Source organism: Gymnoscopelus microlampas (assembly GCF_963454915.1).
Source record: "Gymnoscopelus microlampas genome assembly, chromosome: 7".
NCBI classification, from domain to species: Eukaryota; Metazoa; Chordata; class Actinopteri; order Myctophiformes; family Myctophidae; genus Gymnoscopelus; species Gymnoscopelus microlampas.
The window spans coordinates 38,311,568-38,336,847 of NC_139944.1; the positions used below are offsets into that span (position 1 = coordinate 38,311,568).

At 42.8% G+C, this 25,280-nt stretch overlaps 1 protein-coding gene across 1 annotated transcript in view; it reads right to left on the reverse strand.

Annotated features, from left to right (window-relative positions):
* The window catches only part of cntn6 (contactin 6), a gene marked incomplete at both ends in the record, with an annotated part of 72,790 nt that overhangs the window by 30,748 nt on the left and 16,762 nt on the right, over positions 1-25,280 (reverse strand). The window contains 7 exons of the mRNA XM_084062998.1: positions 6,454-6,604; positions 7,739-7,868; positions 8,577-8,719; positions 16,595-16,779; positions 17,594-17,696; positions 19,688-19,891; positions 24,433-24,528. Coding sequence (XP_083919124.1) covers positions 6,454-6,604; positions 7,739-7,868; positions 8,577-8,719; positions 16,595-16,779; positions 17,594-17,696; positions 19,688-19,891; positions 24,433-24,528 — 1,012 coding nt within the window. The remainder of the gene's footprint in view (positions 1-6,453; positions 6,605-7,738; positions 7,869-8,576; positions 8,720-16,594; positions 16,780-17,593; positions 17,697-19,687; positions 19,892-24,432; positions 24,529-25,280) is intronic.

Consider the following 25,280-nt stretch of genomic DNA (forward strand, 5'->3'; position numbering starts at 1 on the left):
CAGAATGGCCGTGTTACCGTCCGATGCTGGAAGGCCGGTGACAAAGTCCAACGAGATGTGAGACCAAGGGCGGTGCGGAACGGGGAGTGGTAGCAGAAGGCCAGATGGGGGCCGGCGAGACGTCTTATTCTGGGCACAGACTGGGCAGGCTGCCACAAACGAATGGACATCTCTCCTCATGGAAGGCCACCAGAAACCTTGTTTCAAAAAGGAAAGGGTGCGATTCATACCAGGATGACAGGTGAGGTTAGATGAGTGCCCCCACTGTAGCACACGAGACCTAACTGGTGCGGGCACGAACAGACGGTTTGGAGGTCCATTACCAGGGTCGGGGTGCTGACGTTGGGCGTCACGAACCACCGCTTCCACCTCCCAGGACAAGACTCCCACAATGTAGTTGGAAGGAAGGATGGGCTCCGGACTGCGGTTCTCCGGGCTGGGGCTGAACATGCGAGACAGAGCATCAGGCTTAGTGTTTTTGGATCCAGGGCGATAAGACAGAGTGAAGTTGAACCTGGAGAAGAATAAAGCCCACCGAGCCTGGCGGGAGTTGAGCCGCTTAGCTGTTTTAATGTACTCCAGGTTCTTGTGATCCGTCCAGACAATAAACGGTTGCTCGGCGCCCTCCAGCCAATGTCTCCACTCTTCAAGGGCCAGCTTCACGGCCAACAGTTCCCGGTTCCCAATGTCATAATTTCTCTCTGCAGGGTCCAGCTTACAGGAGAAAAAGGCACAGGGATGGATTCTGTGGTCTTCAGAGGAGCGCTGGGACAGCACTGCTCCTACTCCCACATCAGAGGCGTCCACCTCAACGATGAACTGTCGGGTTGGCTCCGGATGGATCAGGACAGGGGCGGACGTGAACCGGTTCTTGAGGTACTGAAACGCCCTCTCCACCTCAGGCGACCAGACGAAGGGCACCTTGGAAGATGTGAGGGCAGTGAGAGGAGCCGCCACCGTGCTGTAGTTCCGCACGAAACCCCTATAAAAGTTGGCGAACCCGAGGAAGCCCTGAAGACCCTTCCGGTTACAGGGCTGGGGCCACTCGACCACCGCTCTAATCTTCTCTGGGTCCATACGGAGACTGTCAGCAGACAGAATGTAGCCCAAGAAAGGGACAGTGGTCTGGTGGAACGCACACTTCTCCGCTTTCACAAAGAGGCGATTCTCAAGGAGGCGCTGGAGTACCTGTTGTACGTGATGAGAGTGCTCTTGTGGGTTACTGGAAAAGACCAAGATGTCGTCTAAGTAGACAAAAACAAACCGGTTCAACATGTCCCGGAGGACATCGTTCACCAGAGCTTGAAAGACGGCAGGAGCGTTCGTGAGGCCGAAGGGCATGACCAGATACTCGTAATGGCCGCTGGGGGTGTTGAATGCGGTCTTCCACTCGTCTCCTTCTCGGATTCGGACCAAGTGGTAGGCATTGCGAAGGTCGAGTTTGGTGAAGATGGAGGCTCTCTGGACACGCTCAAAAGCAGAGGAGATGAGGGGTAGTGGGTAGCGGTTCTTGATCGTGATGTCATTCAGGCCCCGGTAATCGATGCAGGGTCGTAGCCCCCCGTCCTTCTTCCCCACAAAGAAGAACCCAGCTCCAGCAGGTGAAGACGAGGGAAGGATGATCCCAGAGGCCAGGGACTCAGAGATGTACTTCTCCATAGTGTCGGTCTCAGGGGCAGACAGTGAGTACAGACGACCACGGGGGGGAGAAGTGTCTGGCAGCAGGTTGATCGGGCAGTCATAGGGGCGATGTGGAGGTAACGACGTGGCCCGAGACTTGTTGAAGACCTCCCTCAAGTCCCAGTATTCGGGCGGGACCCCTGACAGGTCTGGGGAGTAGTTGGAAGGAGCAGGCCTTGGGGAGGATGGGGGTTGAGCCGACCTTAGGCAGTTAGCGAGACAATACTGCCCCCAGGAGGTGATCTTGCGATTCGACCAGTCTATGGAAGGGTTATGCAAAGCAAGCCAGGGACGTCCTAAAATGACTGGGACATGAGGTGAATTAATAAGATGCAGTGAAATAGTCTCACAATGGTTGCCAGAGATACGGAGCTTAATAGGGACTGTAGCCTGAGTTACCAACCCAATGGACCTCCCATCGAGAGCACTGGCCTGACAGGGTTTATCAACAGAAGTGACAGGAATATTTAATTGGTGGACTAAATTAGCATCAATCAAATTAGCATCAGCACCAGAATCAATTAGAGCCTGAGTTTCCAACTCTGTATTATTGCAGCTTATAATAACAGACTGAAATTTAGTAGAGGAGTTAGGGAAATGAACATTGCTCACCAATAATTCCCTGGCTACTGGCGAGCGTTGTCTTTTAATGGACAGACCGCCGCAAAGTGGCCCTGACGGCCACAATAGAGACAGGCGTTGTCCCGGATCCGTCTCTTGCGCTCCTCGTAACTCAAACTGGCCCGTCCTATCTCCATGGGCTCAGCTCTGGAGGGAGCAGGGGATGGGGGCGTGGCTGTGACGCGGCTGGCACTGGTGAATGACGGCCCCGCCTCCGTAGTGTTTCGGTCCACGCTGGGAAGGCGGAAGGACCGTTCTCTGCGCCGCTCACGGAGACGCTCGTCAATCTTCACCGTCAACTTCATGAGAGAGTTCAGGTCGGCAGCGTCATCACGGGTGGCGAGTTCGTCCCGCAACTCAGGCGAGAGGCCGTGGTGGTAAGCGGTTAGCAGAGCGTCATCATTCCATCGTGTACCGGCTGCCAGAGTGAGGAATTCAATGTTGTAGGCGGTCACCTCCCGTCTTCCTTGCCGAACGCCATAAAGCCTCCGAGCCGCCGTCTGGCCCGTACCCGGGTGGTCAAACACACGCTGGAACTCCGCCACAAAACCATCATAAGTCCGATCGGCCGCGGGGAGAACACTGAGGTGAGCTACAGCCCAGTTCAGTGGGCTATCCACAAGGAGATTCATAATGAACGCCAATTTGTTATGGTCAGAGGAATAACGGGACGGCTGAGCAACAAACGTAAACTCACACTGAACCATGAACTGACGAAATCCCCCCGGATCACCGGAGTATTTAGCTGGAGTGGGAATTCTCGGTTCGTTGGACCGCGGCTCCATGCCTGGAGGTGCGGGAGGCGCTGCTGCGGGAGGCGGTTCTGCTGCGACGGGTGGCAGGCCGGCCTGGGCTCGTTGAGTATCAAGTAGCTGTGTTACCGCAGCAGAAAGGTTGTGAATTGTTGTTTGCATCTCCTTAATGTTCTGATCGTGCGTACCAAGCAGTTGGCCCTGTAATTCCAGGGGTGACGGGTTCTGGTCGGAACCGCCCGCTGAGTCCATGTCTGGCCTGCTGATCTGTCAGGCACCAAACAGAAGAGGACTCAAAAGCAGGCACAGGTTCAACGGGTTTTATTCAAACAAAGCTGGGGGGGGGGAATAGGCAACCAGGGGCAAAGAGGGCCAGGCAGAGAGTAGTCAAAGGGGAAAGCGTGGGTCGGAATCCAGAGAAGTCAGTCAGCGAGGCGTCTAGTCCAAAAGGGGTAAAGCTTAGCCGTAGTCCGAGGGTCCAATCCAAATCCAAACACAGGTAATCCGTCCTAGTAGGCTGAAGTACAGAAGGGTTAGGCAGAGGAAAATCCAGATACAGGCAGGGGTCAAAACAGGCAGAGAATACAGATTCCGAATACTGGGTTAGAGCGAGCTAGACTAGGGTAAACTGGTCTGATCAGCAGGCAGAGAATAATGGCAGAGTGAGGCCTTAAATAACCTTGGCTACTCAGTGGAAACAGGCACAGGTGTGGAAGTGGTCACAGGTGTGTGAGTGTGTGAGCTCCCTTGGGCGTGGGCGTGACACATGCACAATAACAGACAAGGTGATTCGGTCATAGCATACCTTCCAAATCTTCTACCTACTAATTAAAACAGCAAAATCAACACACAATTGACTTTTGTTTTTTTCCAACCAATGCTGAACCGGGTTTTGGGATTTTGTACATGCAGAATCCCCTTGGGGGGAGACCGGGGGAGACTATTTTGGATTATCAACCGAGCTTTTTATCTACAGAGAAACTATTGAGATAGTCAAGTTTAATTTAGCTTGAACCCAACAGAGTTGTCTGTTTTCTTAAATCTAAATTAATCAAGAGAGAAGCCGGCTAACTGAATAATAGAATTTTTCTTTCTGCATTTTATTTTTTATTTAGACATTTTTGCACTGTTTGAATTGATTTTGCCTACAGTATAATAATGACATGCCCAAAATAGGGAAACCAGGTTGAAAGTGGTTAAATATATTGCTCACCATCATGCTTACCATATGCAACTTGCACAGTTGTATTTTCTTTTGTGAACACCACCAAGATGGCAAGCAGGAGTTTGATGCTGATAACTAAAATATATTGTACAGGCATTCTCTTACAAAAAATGAAATAATAGTAATTAGAATAATTCTAATAATAATAATTTTCTAAACTACAATGTTTTGTTTAACTGAAAAGGTTGCAGTATGACTTTAAGGCCATTATTTGCAAAAAAAAATCAATTAGCAATATTTAGTTCATTTCCTTGCACGGGTGTGAATGCACAAACACAAACGCACTCACACAAACACACGCAAGCATGCATGTGCGTATGTGCAATATGTGAGTGCGCACGCATTCACGCATGCATTCTGGCACCCCAATTCCCCAACATTACCCCACTGGGACAAGGGAACTACACAATGCCAGCATCAGGGACAATAGCTATTCTCTCAGCATGGTCCACTGGGGAGGGTGATTGATAGCGGGTGTTACCCCACTTGATCTTCTCTGCACATGGGAGTAAAATCACAGGTGCTCGCGCTCCCTAATTTCCACTGACCTACTTCAAGCTCTTTAAATGGAGGGAACCTGAGGAGTCTTGGAGCATCGTGTACAGGGACACTCAACAGGGCAGAACTGGCCTCGAGCTAGCAAGGTGCGTTCCCTTTCTAATTGTGGGGCAAAAATGGAAGCTTCTGTTTATCGCCTCGTTGTCTCGAAACCGATAAGTCTGGAGGTTTACTGTTGATTTTCTCTGCAGACATTTTGCGCTCACAGCTTGGGAGCTCGCACCTGAGATATGGAATGCCTGCAGTGACACAGCCAAGCATCGCCTATACTGTTTTTCTCTCCCCAGGCAGCTAGCTGCCTGAACCCACACAATGTTACCACGACGAAACAGGGTGAAGCGTGGCTTCAATTACTCCCCCTCCTCTTTCGCTATACACACATGAAGTGACTTGTTTTTGTAGTGAACTTGAACTATTACTTCTTCTTGCATGGCCAGGCATCCCCACACGGCATACGGAAACTCACAGACAAGCCGCGCACAGCTGCTGCCTGAGATTAGGCCTTAAATCCTAATGAGTGGTCTGTCATATATCGTAGCCTCACGATGTTGACTCAGGGGTAACTGTCAGATCCTGCCTCACGGAGGAGAGCTGACGTTTCAGCAGACAGAAATGTCTCTGCTGGATCTCTGTTCTGCATCCAGCTCTTTGACTGGCCTGAAGAACTGGGGGGAACTACAAGATGAGATACAGGCAGGGCTACAAGTTTCCTTCCTCATCATATATCTTCCATATATAGTAAGACAGGTGGAACTTCTTGTAGTTCATGTGAATGTAGTGTTAATGTTACATCCAGCCGTGCGAATGTACTAAGATTAAATCTTCCATACATCCATGTAACATTGTGCTTTTCTTAGAAATCCATCTAAACTTAGGCCAACAGGGGGCACTTTATACAACAATGACATCCAACATACCCTTGAGGAGATCCATAAATAACAATGAGCCCCAGAGATAAGCATAAATACAAAAGGAAGCCCCTTTTAACTAATTAAGACCGGGAACGCATCTGTGTGTCATTTTTAGACTTCCTTGGCTATTCAAAAATAGCAGATATACAAGCTCATAGTGCGGCACAGAGTGCCGCGCTATGAGCTTGTAAATCTGCTATTTTTGAAAAATCTTGAAAATGTGTGCAAATCTTTGAATATATGTTCAATGTATACATTTATAACTCAAATCTCTGCTTCTGGGGATTCTACAAATGTATTCTAAACAGTTTTTTGAAAAAACTTATGTTGCTATAATCAGTGGTTCTCAAACAATTTCATGTCAAGGACCCCCAAAATTCTATGTATTTGGCCACGGACCCCCATCTCAAAATATGTTGTTCCAAGGACCCCCAGAAGCAAAGATTTGAGTTAAAAATGTTCGCTAAAAATATATATATATATGTATTCAAAGATTTGCAAACATTTTCACGATTTTTGGAAAATAGCAGATCTACAAGCTCATAGCGCGGCACTCGGTGCCGCGCTATGAGCTTGTAGATCTGCTATTTTTGAATAGCCAAAGAAATCTTAAAAATGACACAGATTCTTTCCCGGTCTAAATGAGTTAACCAAAGGCTAACAAAGGCACGAGCAGCGATGCATACAATACAACACTGTACCCTACCTCTTGCTGTCCTTCAGGACTTCGCCTCCCCTCCGCCAGGAGACGGTGGCCCTGGGGGACGCGTGGGGACGGCATTCCATGACCACCTCGCCCCCCCGCTGGATCAGAGTGGACTTCTTTACGGGGCTTCTGCTGAAGTCCGGCTGGGAGGCTGAGAAACAACATACCCATAAGGCCCATTAAAGGGATAGTTCACCCCCAAAATTACTTTTTTTTCCTATCGATAAGTCACCCCATGGAGACTTGAATTCATGTATTTATTTATTTATTTGTCGCATTCCTAAGCCAATAATTTGATGACCGGCAGCGGTTCCGGTAGGAGACACAAGGAGTCCTCCTTTGTGTCTCCTATATCGGAACCGCTGCCTACCGGTCCGCTGGTCATCAAATTATTGGCTTAGGAATGCGACAAAAACAAAAAAATATCCATGAATTCAAGTCTCCCTGCGGTGACTAATTGATAGGAAAAAAACGTGTTTTTTGGGTGAACTAAGCCTTTAAAGAGGTGGTGCCATGGTTTTGCACTTTTTCTGTTTTTCATGTGTCTATGAGGTTGATAGAACTTCATTAAGGCCCCCGCTGGTGGTTTTATGGTGTTTCATGTCTTCTCTGACTATTTGGATTTTTTTCCTGGAGGCTGAAACCTTGAGAGTCAAACGTGCCAATCCAAAAACAAGGGCATAGTGACATCACAGAGCCCCCAAAAAACATACCCTCCCCCTCATTATCATAACACAACAGGTGTGGGCATGAGGAGGAGGAGGGACTAGGACAGGTGGGTGGTGCTAAGGTGGTGGAGGAGGTGCTAAGGTGAGAACCAGGCATACTTAATGAACTGGAGGCGTGTCCACATAAAAACATTTTTTTTAACAATTTCTGTACACTTTTTTTTTTTTGAAAAAAATCCTTACATAATAATAATACCTTATGATCAGGTTTTAGGGTTGAAAAATATCATGGCACTCCATCTTTAATGCTTTGCTTTGTGGAGGGGCAGCGATTATGCATCAAGCCAAAATGCCAGACACATCACTGGCAATTAGGACAAAAAATAAGAAGAAAATCATCAGCACACCACTGACCTGTCTATTACATGGAACGATCGTGTAAATTAAAACTGTGACCATGGCTCGATGAGGCTTCTAACCTAATTTGTGTTTCATTGTAACAGTTCTGTCAAGTGTTTTCATTCCATTGGCAGCATGATGATGGGTGTGTACAGGATGATGGCCATGTCTGTGGTTCATTTCTTTGTAAACCAGGCAAAGCAAAACAAAGCGCTTACCCACAACCTTGAGCTCGGCGCTGGCATAGATGGATCCATGTTCATTCTCTGCTAGGCACTGATACATGCTGGAATCTGTCAGACCGATGCTGGATATGGCCAATCTCCCATCTTCCACATGCACCCTTCCCTGCAAAATATTACAATTTTGATTCATGTTTGATGACGCCTTTCGAATTACTTCATGTATTTGCAAGGATTCAACGTCAATATAAATAATCTAACATTAACATTAACATCTATTTTGTATATCAAACTATTTTATTATTGTTTACCAGAGTATGTGCCAGTGTATTTTTGATAATAAATAAAGCTTCTTAAAAGCAAATGAATCAGTTGGTTTGGTTAATTATCAAAACTGTCTTAACATCTATGACCTGTTCTACCAGTTCGGGATTTTCTTGATTTCACAATGTTCCCAATGCTATAGGCTATCTGCAGTAACCAGCAACAAATGTGCCATAACATACAGTATCAAAGTCACCTGTGAAGATTACATATTTGAATACACATATATTTTTAAAGTGTTAGGATTTAGAAAACATTTTTAGAATCGGCCTCAGGTCTTAATGGGTTAAACTGAGTGCTGGTGATCTTTATAATCTAACTTGAGGCTTTGATATTACACATCAGAGGCCTTAATATCACAATCAGATAAAACAGGCATACAAGCTTAAGCAACAGCCAATTGATTGATTTCTATGGAGCGGGTCACATTTCGTGTTGTGTTTGTGATTTTGAGATGAAAATGGCTTCAGACAGACAGGTGCAGTGGCTATTTATTACAGGAAACTCTAGACTTGACAGGATATTCTCAATGTCAGTTAAGTTGACTTGCCTCTGTTGCGAGTGGCTGGCCATTCTTTAGCCATCTGTATGTCGGCTTAGGCTTACCACGGGCTCTACATTCCCAATGCAGATTAGCCTCAATAGCCATATGTGCATCTTTCAGTGTCTGGACCCAGTGCAGATGTTCAACATCTGTAGAATGGAACAGATAAAACATTATTCAGGTAATAGACGGATTTCCGCGCGACGTCATCACAGAGCAGAATGCGCAATCTGCGCATGCCCGGGTGAAAGGCGCGTTCGAAAATACAGCCCTGAGCGGCAGTGAGCGCACTGGCCAATACAAACTAATAGGCGAGTGTGCTCCGGTGCGTAATTTCCAAACGCACCCATAGGCTTCCCCCTCCTCTGCGCGGTCATATTCCTCTCATGTTTACTAACAGGAAACCTGTCTATAAGTATAGATTATCACCGGGCATTCGTTCAGGTGATAAAGATATGTATCTGTGAAATGTATTAGATAAATAAAACAGAATGGGCAAACAAAGCAGTTAAGATTCGTGAGCTGTTTTACAAGAGAGCAAGTACTACCCCAAATGCAACCCCAAGTGTAGATGTATTATTATAAACTAAAGACAATAAATTGTGATGAAAATTCATGTTTTCTTCAAAGGTTCTGTAAATCGCCCCAATTTTTTGTGCTACCCTCAACCAGTGGTGTCATGGAGGCCACACGGAGTAGGACGGCGTGTGGCCAGTTTTTTTTCACGCGCAAGTTACGGCACGGTACAGTGCACACGCGTTCATGCACGTGCACGCTAGAACGTGCCCCCCCCCCCCCCCCCCGTAGATTCACGAGCCAAGTACCCAAATGGCTACTTTGCATAACAAGTTTACAAGTGAGTGTGAAAATGTTTCCTCAGATTCCTCACATCTATAGGCTACACGGTAAGCAACACAGCGTGTTGGCTTCAGTTGGGCTGCTACCAGTATCCTATCTGCACGCAGCAATGCCTCGGCCACCGTTGAAGAGAAAGAGAAAGATTCAAAGCAAACTTTTTTTAGTTTCAGCTCTATAATTCATGGCATTCCTTGAATTTGTATTAGTTTAAAAAGACTAAAACTAAGCTAAAAAACATTTCCTATACAAACTTGTTTCCTAATGTAAGGTAAAATAAAATGCGTGCGGTGTGCGCGTGCGCGCACGTGACGTCATTAAAACACCGTCCTGCCAGTAAAAAAAATCACCATGCCACCGCTGCCCTCAACATATAAAATAAAGGTTGTGTCCGTGATGGACACGACTACAGTAGAGTCAGGCAGTCTAATTCAGTACACTCCCTATGCAAGTTGCGTTGCAAATTATGCCTCCCCCTCAAGTCAAAGCAGGTGTCAATGTTTACAACTTTCACGAGAGGGTTTAGTGGAACTATCATCTGGTAATGGAAATAAAAGAAAAAACACCATGAGAGTGCACTGTATTGTAGGGACAGCAATCACATAAACTTGTGTTTGCTCCTGTCCAAGTTTGATGTCAGCGAATAACAGTAAATGTTGATGTGCCCAGCTTGCAGTGCATCTCTTTCTAGTCTGTCTGTTCTTACTAACTGAGCTGGGCAGTGTGTCTGTTGGTCTATCTGTGACTTGCTTGCTTGCCAGCCACTTCCAGGGCCGTGTCCATATGCGCTGGCATGATATGAAACTAACAAGCAACCTCTGTGGGGACAAGGGACCAGTCAGGACATATAATGGGAAGGATGGCACTACTCATAGGCGCATCATTTTGAAAGGAGGCAATGATTATCTAGTCTCTCAGTCAGGGTTTGGTTACAACTCAAAGATGGAAAGCAATGGATTTAAAATGACTATTGATTAAATATTGAATTTAAAATGATGATTAGCCCGGCATTATGGATGCACATCTCTCAGTAAAATTAGTAACATTCAAGTGTCGAATAAATACTGTTTCATATTTGAAAATGTAATTTATATAAAATGAAATCCGGGGGTTTTCAATGGGCCTGATGCAGCTGATAAAATAATAATAACATTATCCATAATGTATTGGTGCTTTGCTTAAAGGGAAACTTCACCGATTTTCAACCTATCTTCATATAATTGGTCCTCACTAATACTCATGATAAAATTGTAAAAAAAAAATCTACTCGGTCTGTGTCTCAGAGGAGGGCTGTGGACAGTTCAGAAACAAGTCACCAGTGACATCATCAATGAGGAATCCAAGCTAATAGAAACTGCAGGCTTTCTATTCCTGGAAAGTTGCAATGCAATAAAAGAAGCCATTTCTCTCGTGTTAATAAAAATCTAAATGAAAAATGTGAAATCTTGTTGGGAAAAAAAATCATGCCTAACGATGATGTCACTGGTGACAGGTTTTTGGACTGTCCACAGCCCTCCTATGAGACACAGACCAAGTAGAAAAAATTGTACCATTTTATCATGAGTATTAGTGAGGACCAATTATATGAAGATAGGTTGAAAATCGGTGAAGTCGTCCTTTAAGTTTGTCAGTAGAGGAGATGCTGGATCATCAGCCTGTACTGAGACTCAGCCAGGTGTGACTGTGTGGCAAATGGTTCACATGGCTCACAGGTCAGCTAGGACGGCCGCTTAGCACAATTTAGCTTAGCGCTCCAGGGAGGTCAGGACCGGCTATGTATGTTTGTGTTTGTGTTTGTGTGTGTGCAGTGGTGGATAAAGTACTCCTTTTTTTTTTACTTAAGTAAAAGTATCAATACTGAAATGTAGAAATACTCAGTATAGTAAAAGTCCAGAATTCAAAATGTACTTGTGTAAAAGTACAAAAGTGTTGGTATCAAAATATACTTATACACTCATTACGCAGAATGTCCCAAGTTTTCAAATGCATAAAATGTATAAAAAACCTTTTGAAAATAGCAGATTTACAAGCTCACAATGTGTGAGCTTGTATATCGGCTATTTTCAAATGGTCGAAATGTATATAGGGCTGAAGTGGTTAATGTATGTTTTGTAATAATAATAAAAATCTATAAGTAACTAGTAACTAAACATTTTCAAATAATTGTAGTGGAGTAAAAGTACAATATTTGCCTCTGAGATTGTAGTGGAGTAGAATAAAAAGTATTGAAAATTGGAAATACTCCAGTAAAGTAAAAGTACCTCAAAATTGCATTTAAGTACAGTACTTAAGTAAATGTACTTAGGTACTTTACATGACTGTGTGTGCGTGTGTGTGTGCGTGTGTGTGTGTGTGTGTGTGTGTGTGTGTGTGTGTGTGTGTGTGTGTGTGCGTGCGTGCGTGCGTGCGTGCGTGCGTGCGTGCGTGCGTGCGTGCGTGCGTGCGTGCGTGTTGACATGAAAGGGGAAAAGCTGGGTGGGGATGTAAATACAAGCATTTGTTGATAAACCCATTGGATTGAATTATATGCAGTAATTACACTTTTTTATTGAATGTGCTTATTCTTAGATTTATTTCCATCAATAAATTCCATCAATAGCTCAGAACCAGTTTCATTGGATGTGTATCATTCAATTTCACTGTTAATAAATATGCTAAATACAATTATTTGCAAAGATATCTTAACCACTTGAACCCAAGTGCCCGCTCTTCTGGAGAAGATTTTCCAGAAATAGGCAATCTACAAGCTCACAACACGTCACGTTGTAACGTCTTGTGAACTTATAGATCGGCTATTTCTGGCTATGAGATTTGTGTAGAAGGAAACCAAGTACAGAGCCAACTCTGGTCTGTTTTGCTAAGTAAGGGTTTCAGTGGTTAAAATAATAGCTTTTACCCAGAAACAAAATAGCCCCCAGGTTTTTTTTTATGATTTATGCAGGAAATTAATTCTATGAAACTCAATTTCCCAGACCCCCCACTTATCCCCACGCCACGCCACCCTGCCAAAGCATCCTGGCACCCCCTTTGCCACCCAATGGAAAACGTGATAGAACTACCACTGCTGAGGAGACACTGGAGTTTAATTAGCCCATTAAGACCTGGAACTGTGTCATTTTTAGATTTGAGCTAAAAAGCATTATTTTACACTTTGGCTATTCAAAAATAGCAGACATACAAGCTCATAGCGCGGCACCGAGTGCCGCGCTACGAGCTTGTAGATCTGCTATTTTTAAAAAATCGTGAAAATGTGTGCAAATCTTTGAATATATATTTTTTTAAAGCGAACATTTTTAACTCAAATCTTTGCTTCTGGGGGGTCCCTGGAACAAAACATTTTGATGGGGGTCGGCGGCCAAATACATATCATTTTGGGGGTCCTTGACATGAAAAAGATTGAGCACCACTGATATAGAAACATACGTTTTTTCAGAATACTGTTGAGATTTAGGAGACATGTAGAATCGGCTTCAGGTCTCAATGGGCTAGGTGCAAAGGAACCAAAACACAGCAGACAACACAGTGACATTCGATGGTTTACAGCAGTGGTTCTCAAACTTTTACATTTCAAGGACCCACCTTAACTCTGACAGTGTACAAATGGAACCAAATGGACCCCTTAGGGTCCATTTGGTTCCATTTGTATACTGTCAGAGTTACAGACTTGTAAGGGTCAATTTAGACCCCCCCAAAGGAACCCTGCGAGAGTCCCTAGACCCTGGACTTTTAAGAACCACTGGTTTACAGATTGGCTGCATAAACCTGAGGCCATATGTCATCAACAACTGTTGCGTTTTCACCCAACTCCCTCCCCAGACTGTAGGGAAATCACAGTGGTTTTGTTTGCCAGGGCAGTTCCTCACTGGCAGTAATATTAATATATGAATTAAAGTGAATTTTCTCTTTGTTGTTTTGTTAATAAATAAGCTATGCTTACGTACAGTAGTAAACATATTATCGAATGGCAATTGTTGTTACCCTCGGTATCCAACCTCAGTCAATGGCACCCAGGTAATCTATAATAAATATCTTTATTGAAGAAACAAAAAGGAAATCCCAGCACTCGACAAATCATCAGGAGGAGAGAGACGTGAAACTAAGAAACCTTTATTGCGGCGTAGGTAAAAACGCTATAGGCGCGTTTCGAGACATGTAAAACAAATAAACATTTATTGCAGCATACCGTATGCTGCAATAGAAATCCCATTATTTTCTCCATAGACATTTCAGAAAACCCTTATATTAAAGAGTGTTAAGCCTGGAATCAAGCCAGCCAGGCTCCTGGCGAATAATGACCATAAAACATTTTATTCTGTTCATAAAAATAATTGGAAAACACAAAAACGGCAAAGGTGGAAGACTGTATATTTTAAGAATGAAGTAAATACTTCTCCCATGAGCCATTGCTCATACCTTTCCAATGATGGAGGCCAGAAATGATGTCCCAGGAATTAACCCCCAGGACAATTGCCAATCCAATCAATGCAAAATTTGTCACGGTGTCCCAGTCACTTGAACCTCTGGAACGATCAGCTTTACCTTCCTTCCTACCATACCCCCCTTTGCACACTACACCAGTGTGGGATGTATATAATAGATTGTCTTCCATCAAATCTCATCAATCCCCCCTGGTCCAGACAGGATACCCCTCAACATTTTGAAAGACTTTGCATGTGAGATCAGTGTTCCTCTTTCTGACATCGTCAACAGTTCATTTGATGAAGGGGTCGTTCCTAGACAACCAGTATGCGTGCAATGAAACCCATTCTGTCAGGTCTCGCTAGGACGCGCCTCACTAGCCAACACACAAGAGGGGGTTGGGGTGTGCTGAAACCAGCGCACCCCGAAACAACAGGTTGAGAATTGATTGCGTGAAACAATTACCTGTGCGTCCAGTCTCAATGTTGGTAAACAAATAATTGGTCTATACCAAAATCTTCCCCATGCAACATAGATGAATTGAGGCCGACCTCATTAACAGTTCAACTCTCACAAATATGTGAACATTTTCCTGGGAACTGGATTCTTAATGACATCACGCCAAACCTATAGACCCCATGCAGTTTGTCAGCCGACTGAACCGCTCCACAACAAACAATCAGCTTAATGGACTTTGTGTATAGGACCAGTGATGTTTCAGGCTCAGTTTCTGAGCCTCAGGGCTGATTCCATGGATCTGCAGCTTCATGACTGATCGGCAGCAAAAGGTGAACTACGAGGGACATCTGTCTGATTGGGAATATCCCACATGTTGAGTTGCACAGGGGACTGTATTAGGGCCTATCTTCCTAGCACTGATTAACATTGAGACCAGGAACGCATCTGTGTCATTTTTTGATTTGAGCTAAAAAGCATTATTTTACACTTTGGCTATTCAAAAATAGCAGATATACAAGCTCGTAGCGCGGCACCGAGTGCCGCGCTACGAGCTTGTAGATCTGCTATTTTTGAAAAATCGCGAAAATGTGTGCAAATCTTTGAATATATATATATTTTTAAGCGAACATTTTTATCTCAAATCTTTGCTTCTGGGGGTCCCTGGAACAAAATATTTTCAGATGGCAGTCCTCGGACAAATACAAATAATTTTGGGGGTCCTTGACATGAAACTGTTTGACCACCACTGATATAGAAACATACTATTTTTTTAATAATACTGTTGGGATTTAGAAGACGTTTGTAGAATCGGCTTCAGGTCTTAATGGGTTAACAGCACCCTCCAGGATGGACCACACCACTGGAAATATGTGGATGATATGACTATATGGCCCCGTCGTGGAGGCCCAAGGTACCTTGCACCCTCCAACAGACCCTGAACGGTCTTGACATCTGGGTAAACGAGCACAAAATGACACTCAATCCAAGAAAATGCAAAAGTTGTACATGTCACTGGCATGAGACAAAAAACGGCCCTGCCAACACTTTCCATTGACCAAAACATACTAGAAGTCTATGACACAGTAGAGGTTCTGGGGGGGTCACCATTCAAGCTGGCTTGAAATGGGACAGCCAGGTGGACCATATGTTGACCTCAGCCAATAGAAAGCTTTTTGTCCTATGTCGCCTGAAGACATTTGGGTTCTAAGACCCTGAATAAGTTTCGATCTACACAGGCTATGTGTGCGCCCGGTGCTGGAGTATATGCAGTCCCAGTCTGGCACAGTTCCTTGACTGCCGGCCAGACTAAAAGACTGGAAAGAGTTCAGAAACAGGCTTGCAAATTCATACTTGGCCGGAGGTAGTCGGGATACACAGAGGCTCTCCGTACCCTCACTTTGTGCACCCTAGCAGAGAGGCGCACTCAACTGTGTCTTGACTTTGCCAGGAAGCTGTTTAAAGTCCAACTTCAGAAACTGGCAACCCCGCCTCAGGAAGGAGATCTCCAGTCGCAAAACAAGGAATGGCAACGACCTGGACACTCTAGTGTGCCGAACTGAGAGACACATGAAATCACCCCAAAAAGCCAAAAACATGACTGAAGACAGTAAGGAAAACTCCGGTGGAGTTATTGGTAAAACTTTCTGAAATATCTTTGATTGTGGAATTACTAAAAGAGATTACTATTCTGCTTTGTTTTGCTCCAGAGTTTAGAAATAGTAGTCACTTTACCAACATAGACATTTAACTTTCACATAACAGAAGTTACACATGACTGTATCAGATGCAGGAAATCAAACACCATTAATCCGATTCACGCTATAGGCAAAACATTATTTTAACAAGGAATTATGTAGTTAATTGTAGAGCAATTAAGAACTAGCAGTGGCAGTACACACGTTTTGGATTCATGCTTGTAACACCAATAAAATAAATGTATGTATTACTGTAGCGTGTCCCCCAAATACTACTACTATGCTACTACTACAGTAACAGTAATAGTACTACTGCTTTATTCTATCCCATTAAGACCTGGAACGCATCTGTGTCACTTTAGATATTTTGGCTATTCAAAAATAGCAGATATACAAGCTTTTTTTTTAGATTTTTTTCAAAAAACTGTTAGGATTTAGAAAACATTTTTAAGAATCGCCTCAGGTCTTAATGGGTTCATTGTATTACATTGAATTCTATTCTACTCTATACTATACACAGGCAAATGAAATGGATTACCAGTCATAAACTCAGGAATGGAATAAAATAAATAAATAAATAAATAAAGGGATTCTTACTCTGGAACATGAGTTGTCCTCTGGCAACATTTTTTCCCCGGGAGTTCTCAGCTACACACTCGTACAGCCCTGCATCCTCCGGGCGGAAATATGGTATTTCGAGAACTCCGTTGGAGTGGTTGATTTTGATCTTGCCAGGGAGTGGATTTCCATCAGCTCTCCTCCACGAGATGGAAGGCACCGGGCTGCGGAGGTCAGGGAAGAAACATCATGTCAGCCACATGCTTATTAACAACTTAAAGGACAACTTTGTTTGTTTTTTACAACCAAGGTTTATGTTTTAGCTTGTAATTAAAGTAAATAAAAGATGAGTGTTAAACATTTTTCATTTAATGCTTTCCGTAGTTTTAGCAATTTTTGTGATTTTCTTTTTACAGTAGGTGGGGGCATTCGGGCAGGTGGCTAAAATATGTATTTTTTACACAATAAAAAGGGTCCCGTGGTCTTTGATGGCCAGATGTGAGTTATTGGGGGCTAGAAGAGCTACTGTAAATAATAATAAAGAAATGCGGGTTATTGTGTAAAACATACATATTTTAGCCACCTGCCCGAATGCCCCACTGTAAAAAAGATTGCGAAAATTGCTAAAACTGTAGAAAGCAGTAAATGAAAAATGTTTAACACTCATCTTTTATTTACTTTAATAACAAGCTAAAACATAAACCTTGGTTGTAAAAAAACGAAGTTGTCCTTTAAACCTAAACCCTCTAGGCCCACTAATATCTTCGCTGAAAACATCTGATCTACAAGCTCACAGCACGACGCGTTTTGAGCTTGTAGATCTGCTATTTTTGCTATTTTTGTGTGACATAGAATGGCCCGACAGTATATGCAATGTGGCCCTCTGGAGTGAGTGTGGAAATATAGTGGCCCTCTCCATCATCAAAGTTGCATCACCCCTGATGTATAGTGTAAGAGAAGATGTCTGGCCAGTTTACTAATTTGACACTTCAACGTGAGAGGGGCGAACAGCTTATCCGCGCTGATTTTGACACTTACTTTCCTAAGGCAAAGCACTCCAGTCTCACCGACGATCCTTTAGAGACATTAAGGGTTTCAGGAAACTGCACTTCAATCTTTGGCTCATATTCGCCCATCACCGCTACATGAGGAATAGATGAGAAACCACGTCACTCCAAGCACGACACACGTACATTACATTTCCTGTACATTTCATATTAGAAGTTAACCCATTAAGACCGGGAACGCATTCATGTGATTTTCAGATTTCTTTGGTCTATTCAAAAATAGCAGACATACAAGCTTGTAGTGCGGCACCAAGTGCCGCACTACAAGCTTGTAGATCTGCTATTTTTGAAAAATCTTGATTTCTTTTGCAAATCTTTTGAATATATACATTTTTTAACATTTTTAACTCAAATCTTCTCTTCTGGGGGATTCTACAAATGTCTTCTAAATCCTAACAGCTTTTTTTTTAAAGACTTATGTTGTTATAATATCAGTGGTTCTCAAACTTTTTTCATGTCAAGGACCCCTCCAGAAGAAAAAAATTGAGTTAAAAATGTTTGCTTAACACATTGGGTGCCAGGTTTTTTTTAAAACAGAGTAGGCCTACACTGAGTGCCAGGATTTTTAACCATTTTTTAGGAGCCGAGATACAGGCTTTTGAAGTCATAAGTTAACCAGAAAGTGGATTGGAGTCAAAATCTTCGGAAAATGATATCTCCTGGTGCTTAGAAGGTAAAAAAAAAAAAAAATTGAAAAAAGATTTTTTTGATTTTTTTTTTTTTTTTTCCAAATATTTTTTTTTTTCAAAAAACGTATATATACGGTTTTGGCACTCCATGTAAGTATTGCAAAAAACGTATATATACGGTTTTGGCACCCAATGTGTTAAAAAAAACAACAACAGATGTATATATATTCAAAGATTGGAACACATTTTCACGATTTCTTTTCAAAAATAGCAGATATACAAGCTCATAGAGCTCATAGCACGGCACTCGGTGCCGCGCTATGAGCTCTATGAGAAATCGCCAAAGAAATCTAAAAATGACATAGATGCGCCCCCGGTCTTAATGGGCTAAGCGCTGTGGTGCGACAGAGCCGTACAGAGCTGTGAACATTGTATCTCGATGCCGTTTACAACAGCATTTGGCTTAGTGCGTGGATGGGTTTGGATTACACATGTGCCTTGGCTCAAGTCTTAAGTGGTACATGTTCTGTAACTAGTCCTGATGGGGGTTTATGTGAGGCAAGCCTAGTGCTGTTTGTTTGTGCGATAGAGGGTGCGTTCCGTGCATCAGTGTTTGTCGAAAGAAATGCAATTCTGGCTATGTATGTGTGCTTTCGTGCAGACAGTGTTTTTTTCTTTTTTCATGCACAGATAACTCTGTATAGTGCAGAGATTGTTAACACTGAAAAAGTCATCATTGTGAGAGCAGAAGCAAAAACAAACAGTGTTACGCTCAAGACTTTATCTCTTTAACTTGGCCTCTTTGCTGCAGTACAAGTCAGTTCAGCGCACAAAGACAAGATAAGCAGGAGGTGGCAGGCTAGACAGGACCCGGCAGGCTGGGGGCCAAAGCAGCAGTGGTGGACAGTAACAACTACATTTACTTGAGTACTGTACGTACTCAAGTACATTTTGGGGATTTCTTAAAATCCTCCTATAATTTGACAAACCTCTGTCACGGTCGGTGGTGAGGCCAAAATTGCTCTGCCGGGTTCTCCTCAGCGGCTGGAGCAATTGATCCGAAATTGCACACAGCCATTGACCATTACCATATGCACCTAACAGCGAAGCCCGTTTTTCGATTTCACCAAATCTCAGCTGTTTATTCGCGCTTTTATGTAGTCGCCACGGTTACGGGTTGCCATTATGAATTAGCCACCTAAGCCCTATTTCAAATATAGTGAAAATAGCCAATTAACAAGCCAATACGTTGCAAGCTTGTAAATGTGCTATCTTCACAATTTTTTTTGTTAGGTTTTCTTATTATTATTACTATTATATTTTGGGTGAAATTTCAATACAGCAATACACGATATTTAACATAAAATTCACTTGATAATTTGTACTTTTTGAATTGTTGTGTATTTGTGTCCACCACTGCCAAGGAGAATGCTCACCATCTCTCCGTAGGACCACAGGGGTTGGCGAGCTGAACACGCTGGCATTGGTCATCATGTTTCTCACCACACATGTGTAGTTCCCCACATCTGAAGCCTCCACTTTAGCAATATACAAGTTGCCCGTCCTCTGGGACACAAAGCGCCGGGTGTCCTGTAGCAGGAAACTGCGTTGTCCATTGAAAATCCATGAATATTTGATCTCTATTTGAAAAAAACAAAACAACAGAAGAGCAGAGACTGACCACAAAGAATTATGAGTAAAAATCATACTCTCTCCAGTGACGTTCCCAAATATGCCTGCATGTGGAGACGAGGACTAAATATTAAAATCTATCTATCTATCTATCTATCTATCTATCTAGATCAGGCGTAAAACTTTGCGCGCACACTCCCGGGAGGCCAGAGCAAAACCACTGCCACAAATCGTTCACATCCGCCTGTTATAGCGCCACCAGGAGTCAGATTTTGTCCAAACTCTCACTCAAATTGGAACACCATATCTCTGTGGTCATGTGATCAAGATGCAGCTGTCAGATTTCTCATATTCCTTTCCAATTGGCTATAATTGCCTTCCAAACTTTGCAGGAGTGGCTAGTTTTGCACAAAATGCCACAAATCATGAACGCAGCTCTCGATTGCTGTGCAACTTTGCACGCACACGCACAGTAGGCCAAGGAAGAACCTCCACCCCTCATGGTGGCGCTACAACAGTCCATTAAACGTCTTGGACAATAACCCTTGAACAATAGCTGGTACAATCAAAATATTTACCCCCTGGAGTCCTTACATTCTCACCCATATACTGTAGGCCCCGGCCGGATTACATTTTCCGCCTTTTTGCGTTGTCTTCAAAACCGAAGTTTTGCTACTACTCCTACAGATTCGGCCCAAAACACACACAAACCGGTGAACATTATCTCTGGGGTCATGTGATCAAGATGTATAAGTTAGATTTATTTTAGATCCCATTCCAAGTGGCTATGACTGCCTTCCAAAGTTTGCGGTCCCTGGGTAGGCAACCCGGCCTGGCGGAGACCTGTGCTCCGAGGAGCACACTTTTCTAGTTGTATTCTATTTTGATGACAGCCACACGCGCTGTCATCGCGCTCACATGACGCACGCACGCACGCACGCACGCACGCACACACACACACACACACACACACACACACACACACACACTAGGGCTTTCACCAACAAGTCGACTAGTCGACTAGTCGACTAGTATAACCACTAGTCGACCTTGTTGGTACTAGTCGAATAGTTGAAAAAAAAAAAAAAAAAAAAAACTTTTTTTTTTTTTTTTTTTTTTTTTTTAATTTTTAATGCTATAGTAATGGCCCATCTTACTATTATTATTATCCTCCTGACTTTATTTTTTTATCAAAAGGGGGTCAAAAGCATGCCCAATAAAAGCCTATTATTGGGCAATGGGGATCCTTGGAGGCGCTGCTGTGGTGCTGTGCTGCTGTGCCAGAAGCGCTTCCCTTAAAACGCCATAAAAATAAGGGCAGGAGGATAATAATAATAGTAATATAGTAGTAGGATGGTATTAAAACAGTGCCACCCAAAAAAAAAAAAAAAAAAAAAAAAAATTTTTTTTTTTTTTTTTTTTTGTAATTTTTTTTTTGTAATTTAAATTTCGACTAGTCGACTAGTCGACTACCACTGGGTCAAATTAGTCGACCTGTAAAAATCTCTAGTCGTGAAAGCCCTAACACACACACACACACACACACACACACACACACACACACACACACACACACACACACACACACACACACACACACACACACACACACACACACACACACACACACACACACACACACACGAAGAGCTGCTTCAGTAACAGATGAGCAGATGACATAGTGCAGTCAGCCCTCTTGACTGGGCAGACAGATACTTAACAATCCCACTTGCTTCCTTGAGGGAAAACAGGGAATTAAAATCGTTACCGAGAAAGTCAGGGCAGAAAAATGACAGACCTTTCATGATTAGGGAGTATCACAGGCTGGTTCTGCTTAAAAGCTGCAGTCTCAAAGCAGCAGAGGACTTGCAGGCACATAATCGTACATCCTCTGACAGAGTTTAACTCTCCATGTGGCTCTCAATTTTTGGACCACTTACGTATTGATCGCTCACAGAAGATTCATATGAATCCTCCTTTTGATGCACGGTATTGCGACATGTAACACATCAAAGATATCCGACATGGTTTAAACCTCATGACAACAAACACTAACTGCTCTTATTAAATATAAAATGTTCTACCCCGTGAAAATCACATAAAATATGTGAGAACTGTCAACAAATGTCAATTTAAGAATAATACAAGACATTCTCATAATGGCGTGGCTTCTGTGCTTGGGGGGCCAGTCTGTGTGGAACTCCATTTGGGCAAAATTAACAGCTTGCATCTTCGGGGCAACACCCAGTACAAAAAAAAAAACATTTGGATTGTAAAAAATAAATAGATGGAGGCTTTTTCTGGGGTGCATTAGGAGGGCAAACTGCAAAGTGTGCCATCAGAAATCCCTTGTGGCCATATACGATTCGTTCGAAAGAAAGCCGAGAAAGGCTTGGTATGCCGGCGTGAAATTGTGCCGGTGGCCACAGCTATGTCTAGCTCTTTAAGACCGGGAACGCATCTGTGTGATTTTTTTTTATTTCGTTGGGCTATGCAAAAATAGCAAATATACACGCTCATAGCGCGGCACCACGCTATGAGCTTGAAAATCTGCTATTTTTGAAAAATCATGAAAAGTTATGCAAATATTATTTTTTTCTTATTTTTTCCCCCGGACATTTGTAACTCAAATCTTTGCTTCTGTGGTTTCTTGGAACTAAATATTTGACAAATGTTCCTTTAAAAAATAGATAATCCAAGATTTTGGCACGAATTTTCACGATTAAAAAAAAATAGCAGATCATAGCACGGCACTCGGTGCCGCGCTATGAGCTTGTATATCTGCTATTTTTGAATAGCCAAAGAACTCTAAAAATGACACACAGATGCCTTCCCGGTCTTAAAGGGCTAGAGGAGTGTGCAGGGCCACTTTGAGAGTCTGCTAATCAGCGGCATACAGACACCACGGCCGACTCACAGCTGCGCCGAGGGATAAATGCTGCCTCGGCCACCAGCAAGCCTTTATTACCCACTGATAACCTGCCCACACTGAGAGGAATGACAGTTTGGGTAGTAGAGCACTCAAGGCTTTATGGATGACAGCGTGGTCACAGATCATGTGGATTGGATGGAAGAAAAAGTGGGCTCAAGGTTAACCCATCAAGACCGGGAACGCATCTTTTGTGTATCTTTTTTTTTCTTCTTTGGCTATACGAAAAATAGCAGATCTACAAGCTCATAGCGCGGCACCGAGCTTGTAGATCTGCTATTTTTGAAAAAAACGTGAACATTTGTACAAATCTTTGAATATATATATTTTTAACTCAAATCTTAGCTTCTGGGGGATTCTACAAATGTCTTGTAAATCCTAACAGTTTTTTGAAAAAAGCTATAATCAGTGGTTCCCAAACTTTTTCATGTCAAGGACCACCCAAAATGATATGTATTTGGCCACGGACCCCCCATCTCAAAATATGTTGTTCTATGGACCCCCCAGTAGCAAAGATTTGAGTTAAAAATGTTCGCTTCAAAAAATATATACTGTATATTCAATATTTGCACACATTTTCACAATTTTTCAAATATAGCAGATCTACAAGCTCGTAGCACGGCACTCGGTATCTCGGCTTGTATATCTGCTATTTTTGAATAGCCCAAATAAATCTAAAAATGACACACAGATGCGTTCCCGGTCTTAATGGGTTAAGGAGTGTGAAGCAACAAACTATAGCTAGGAAAGAACGATCTGGGTTTGGATAGGTTTCAGGTGCGCTAACAGTGGCTGATCTGACAGAAACAATCATAAAAGTTCTTTGTCTCACAGATAAGGAGGAGGAAAATGGAAGACATTGTTAAGAGTCTGGGAATGGAAGGGGCTGTGAGGTAAATAAAAACAAAGAGAGGGTACAACACAAGTGCTTTAGGGAGATAGAATTGAATGTGGCACGGTGAGGCACGATCAAGTTTACTCAGGCGAGGAGGAATCTGGATCAGCGGAGCAGTGTTGATTTCGTCGACTAAAACTATGACGAAAAATGTTCGTCGACTACCTTTTTTCACTGACGAAAACTAAACAAAAACTAAATATAAACTAAGCTACGATAACTAAAACTAAGAATAAATATATTGACAATTTCGTCAATGAATAAAAACTAGACTAAAATGTTAGGGTGGGAGATCCAGTAGAACTAAAAGACGAGTCATTTTATGGTTGGTTGCGCTCGGGTGTTGCGCTCTGAAAATAGCAGATCTACAAGCTCACAAGCTTGTGAGCTTGAAGATCGGCTATTTTCAGCATGCAACCAAGTGTAAAATCAGCCATTACGACGCCAGCAAGGCACCACCAAAATACATTTTAGTCGACTAAATCGACTGTAATCTTATGATATTTAGTCGACTTAAACTAGACAAAATCAAAAACATTTCAGATGACTAAAATATGACTAAAACTAAATGGAATTTTATTCAAAAGACTATGACTAAAACTAAAACTAAATTTGCTGTCAAAATCAATGACACAATCAGTGAGGCACAATAAAGTTTACTCAGGCGAGAAGGAATCTGGATCAGCGGAGGACAGTAAGTGTTGAGACAAAGTGTCATACAGTACCTCCATTATGTGGTGGAGGTCCACACAGCAGAACCACAGCTTGACCTTCTCTCACTGACACCGTGTTCCGTGGCTTCCTGCTGAAGTTCTGCAGAACTGTATGTGCGGATATATAAAGGACAGCAGGGCTTTCTGTTAACTTTCAGCTAACCCACTTTTACACTTGAAGATAATACTCTAGGTGAGGGCATTCGTTTCTGGGCAGAAACTTTCCGCCCATTTGTTCACATTAAGGGGAAGTCAAGCCCTTGAGTCCCTTATTAATATCACAAAGTAAATGAGAGATCTGGGACCAGGTGACCAAGAAATGACCCTCTCGGAGAGATTACCTTCATTTTTCATTAGACGCTAAGCCTGCTGTTTATTGTCAGGGAAAATAAACAGTGAGAAACACAACCCGGAATACTTGGAAATACCAACCGAATCCCAAGAGGAGTAAGGAAAATATCAGCGGTGATAAAATCACAACATGATTAAAAGCCCTCTCAAAATGAAGACAGAGATAAATCATTTATCAGTTGATGAATTATAATTGTGCTATGAATATATATATATATATATATATATATATATATATATATATATATATATATATATATATAATTGTTTTAGTTTGTAGTAAATGACATGATGCAACAAAGACCAGATATTTGAAATATAGCTTCATAACACATGGGAATTCCAGACCACATTTTCTAAATGTTTTCTTTTAAAGATGTTTTCAATGCAAGCTGCTTAATTGACATCAGAACAACAAACATCTCTTTTGTAATGATGGCCTTAAAACAGAGCTCAACAGCTGTGTACAACCTGAATGGTTAGCTTGTTTTAATTTCAGAATGACAGAT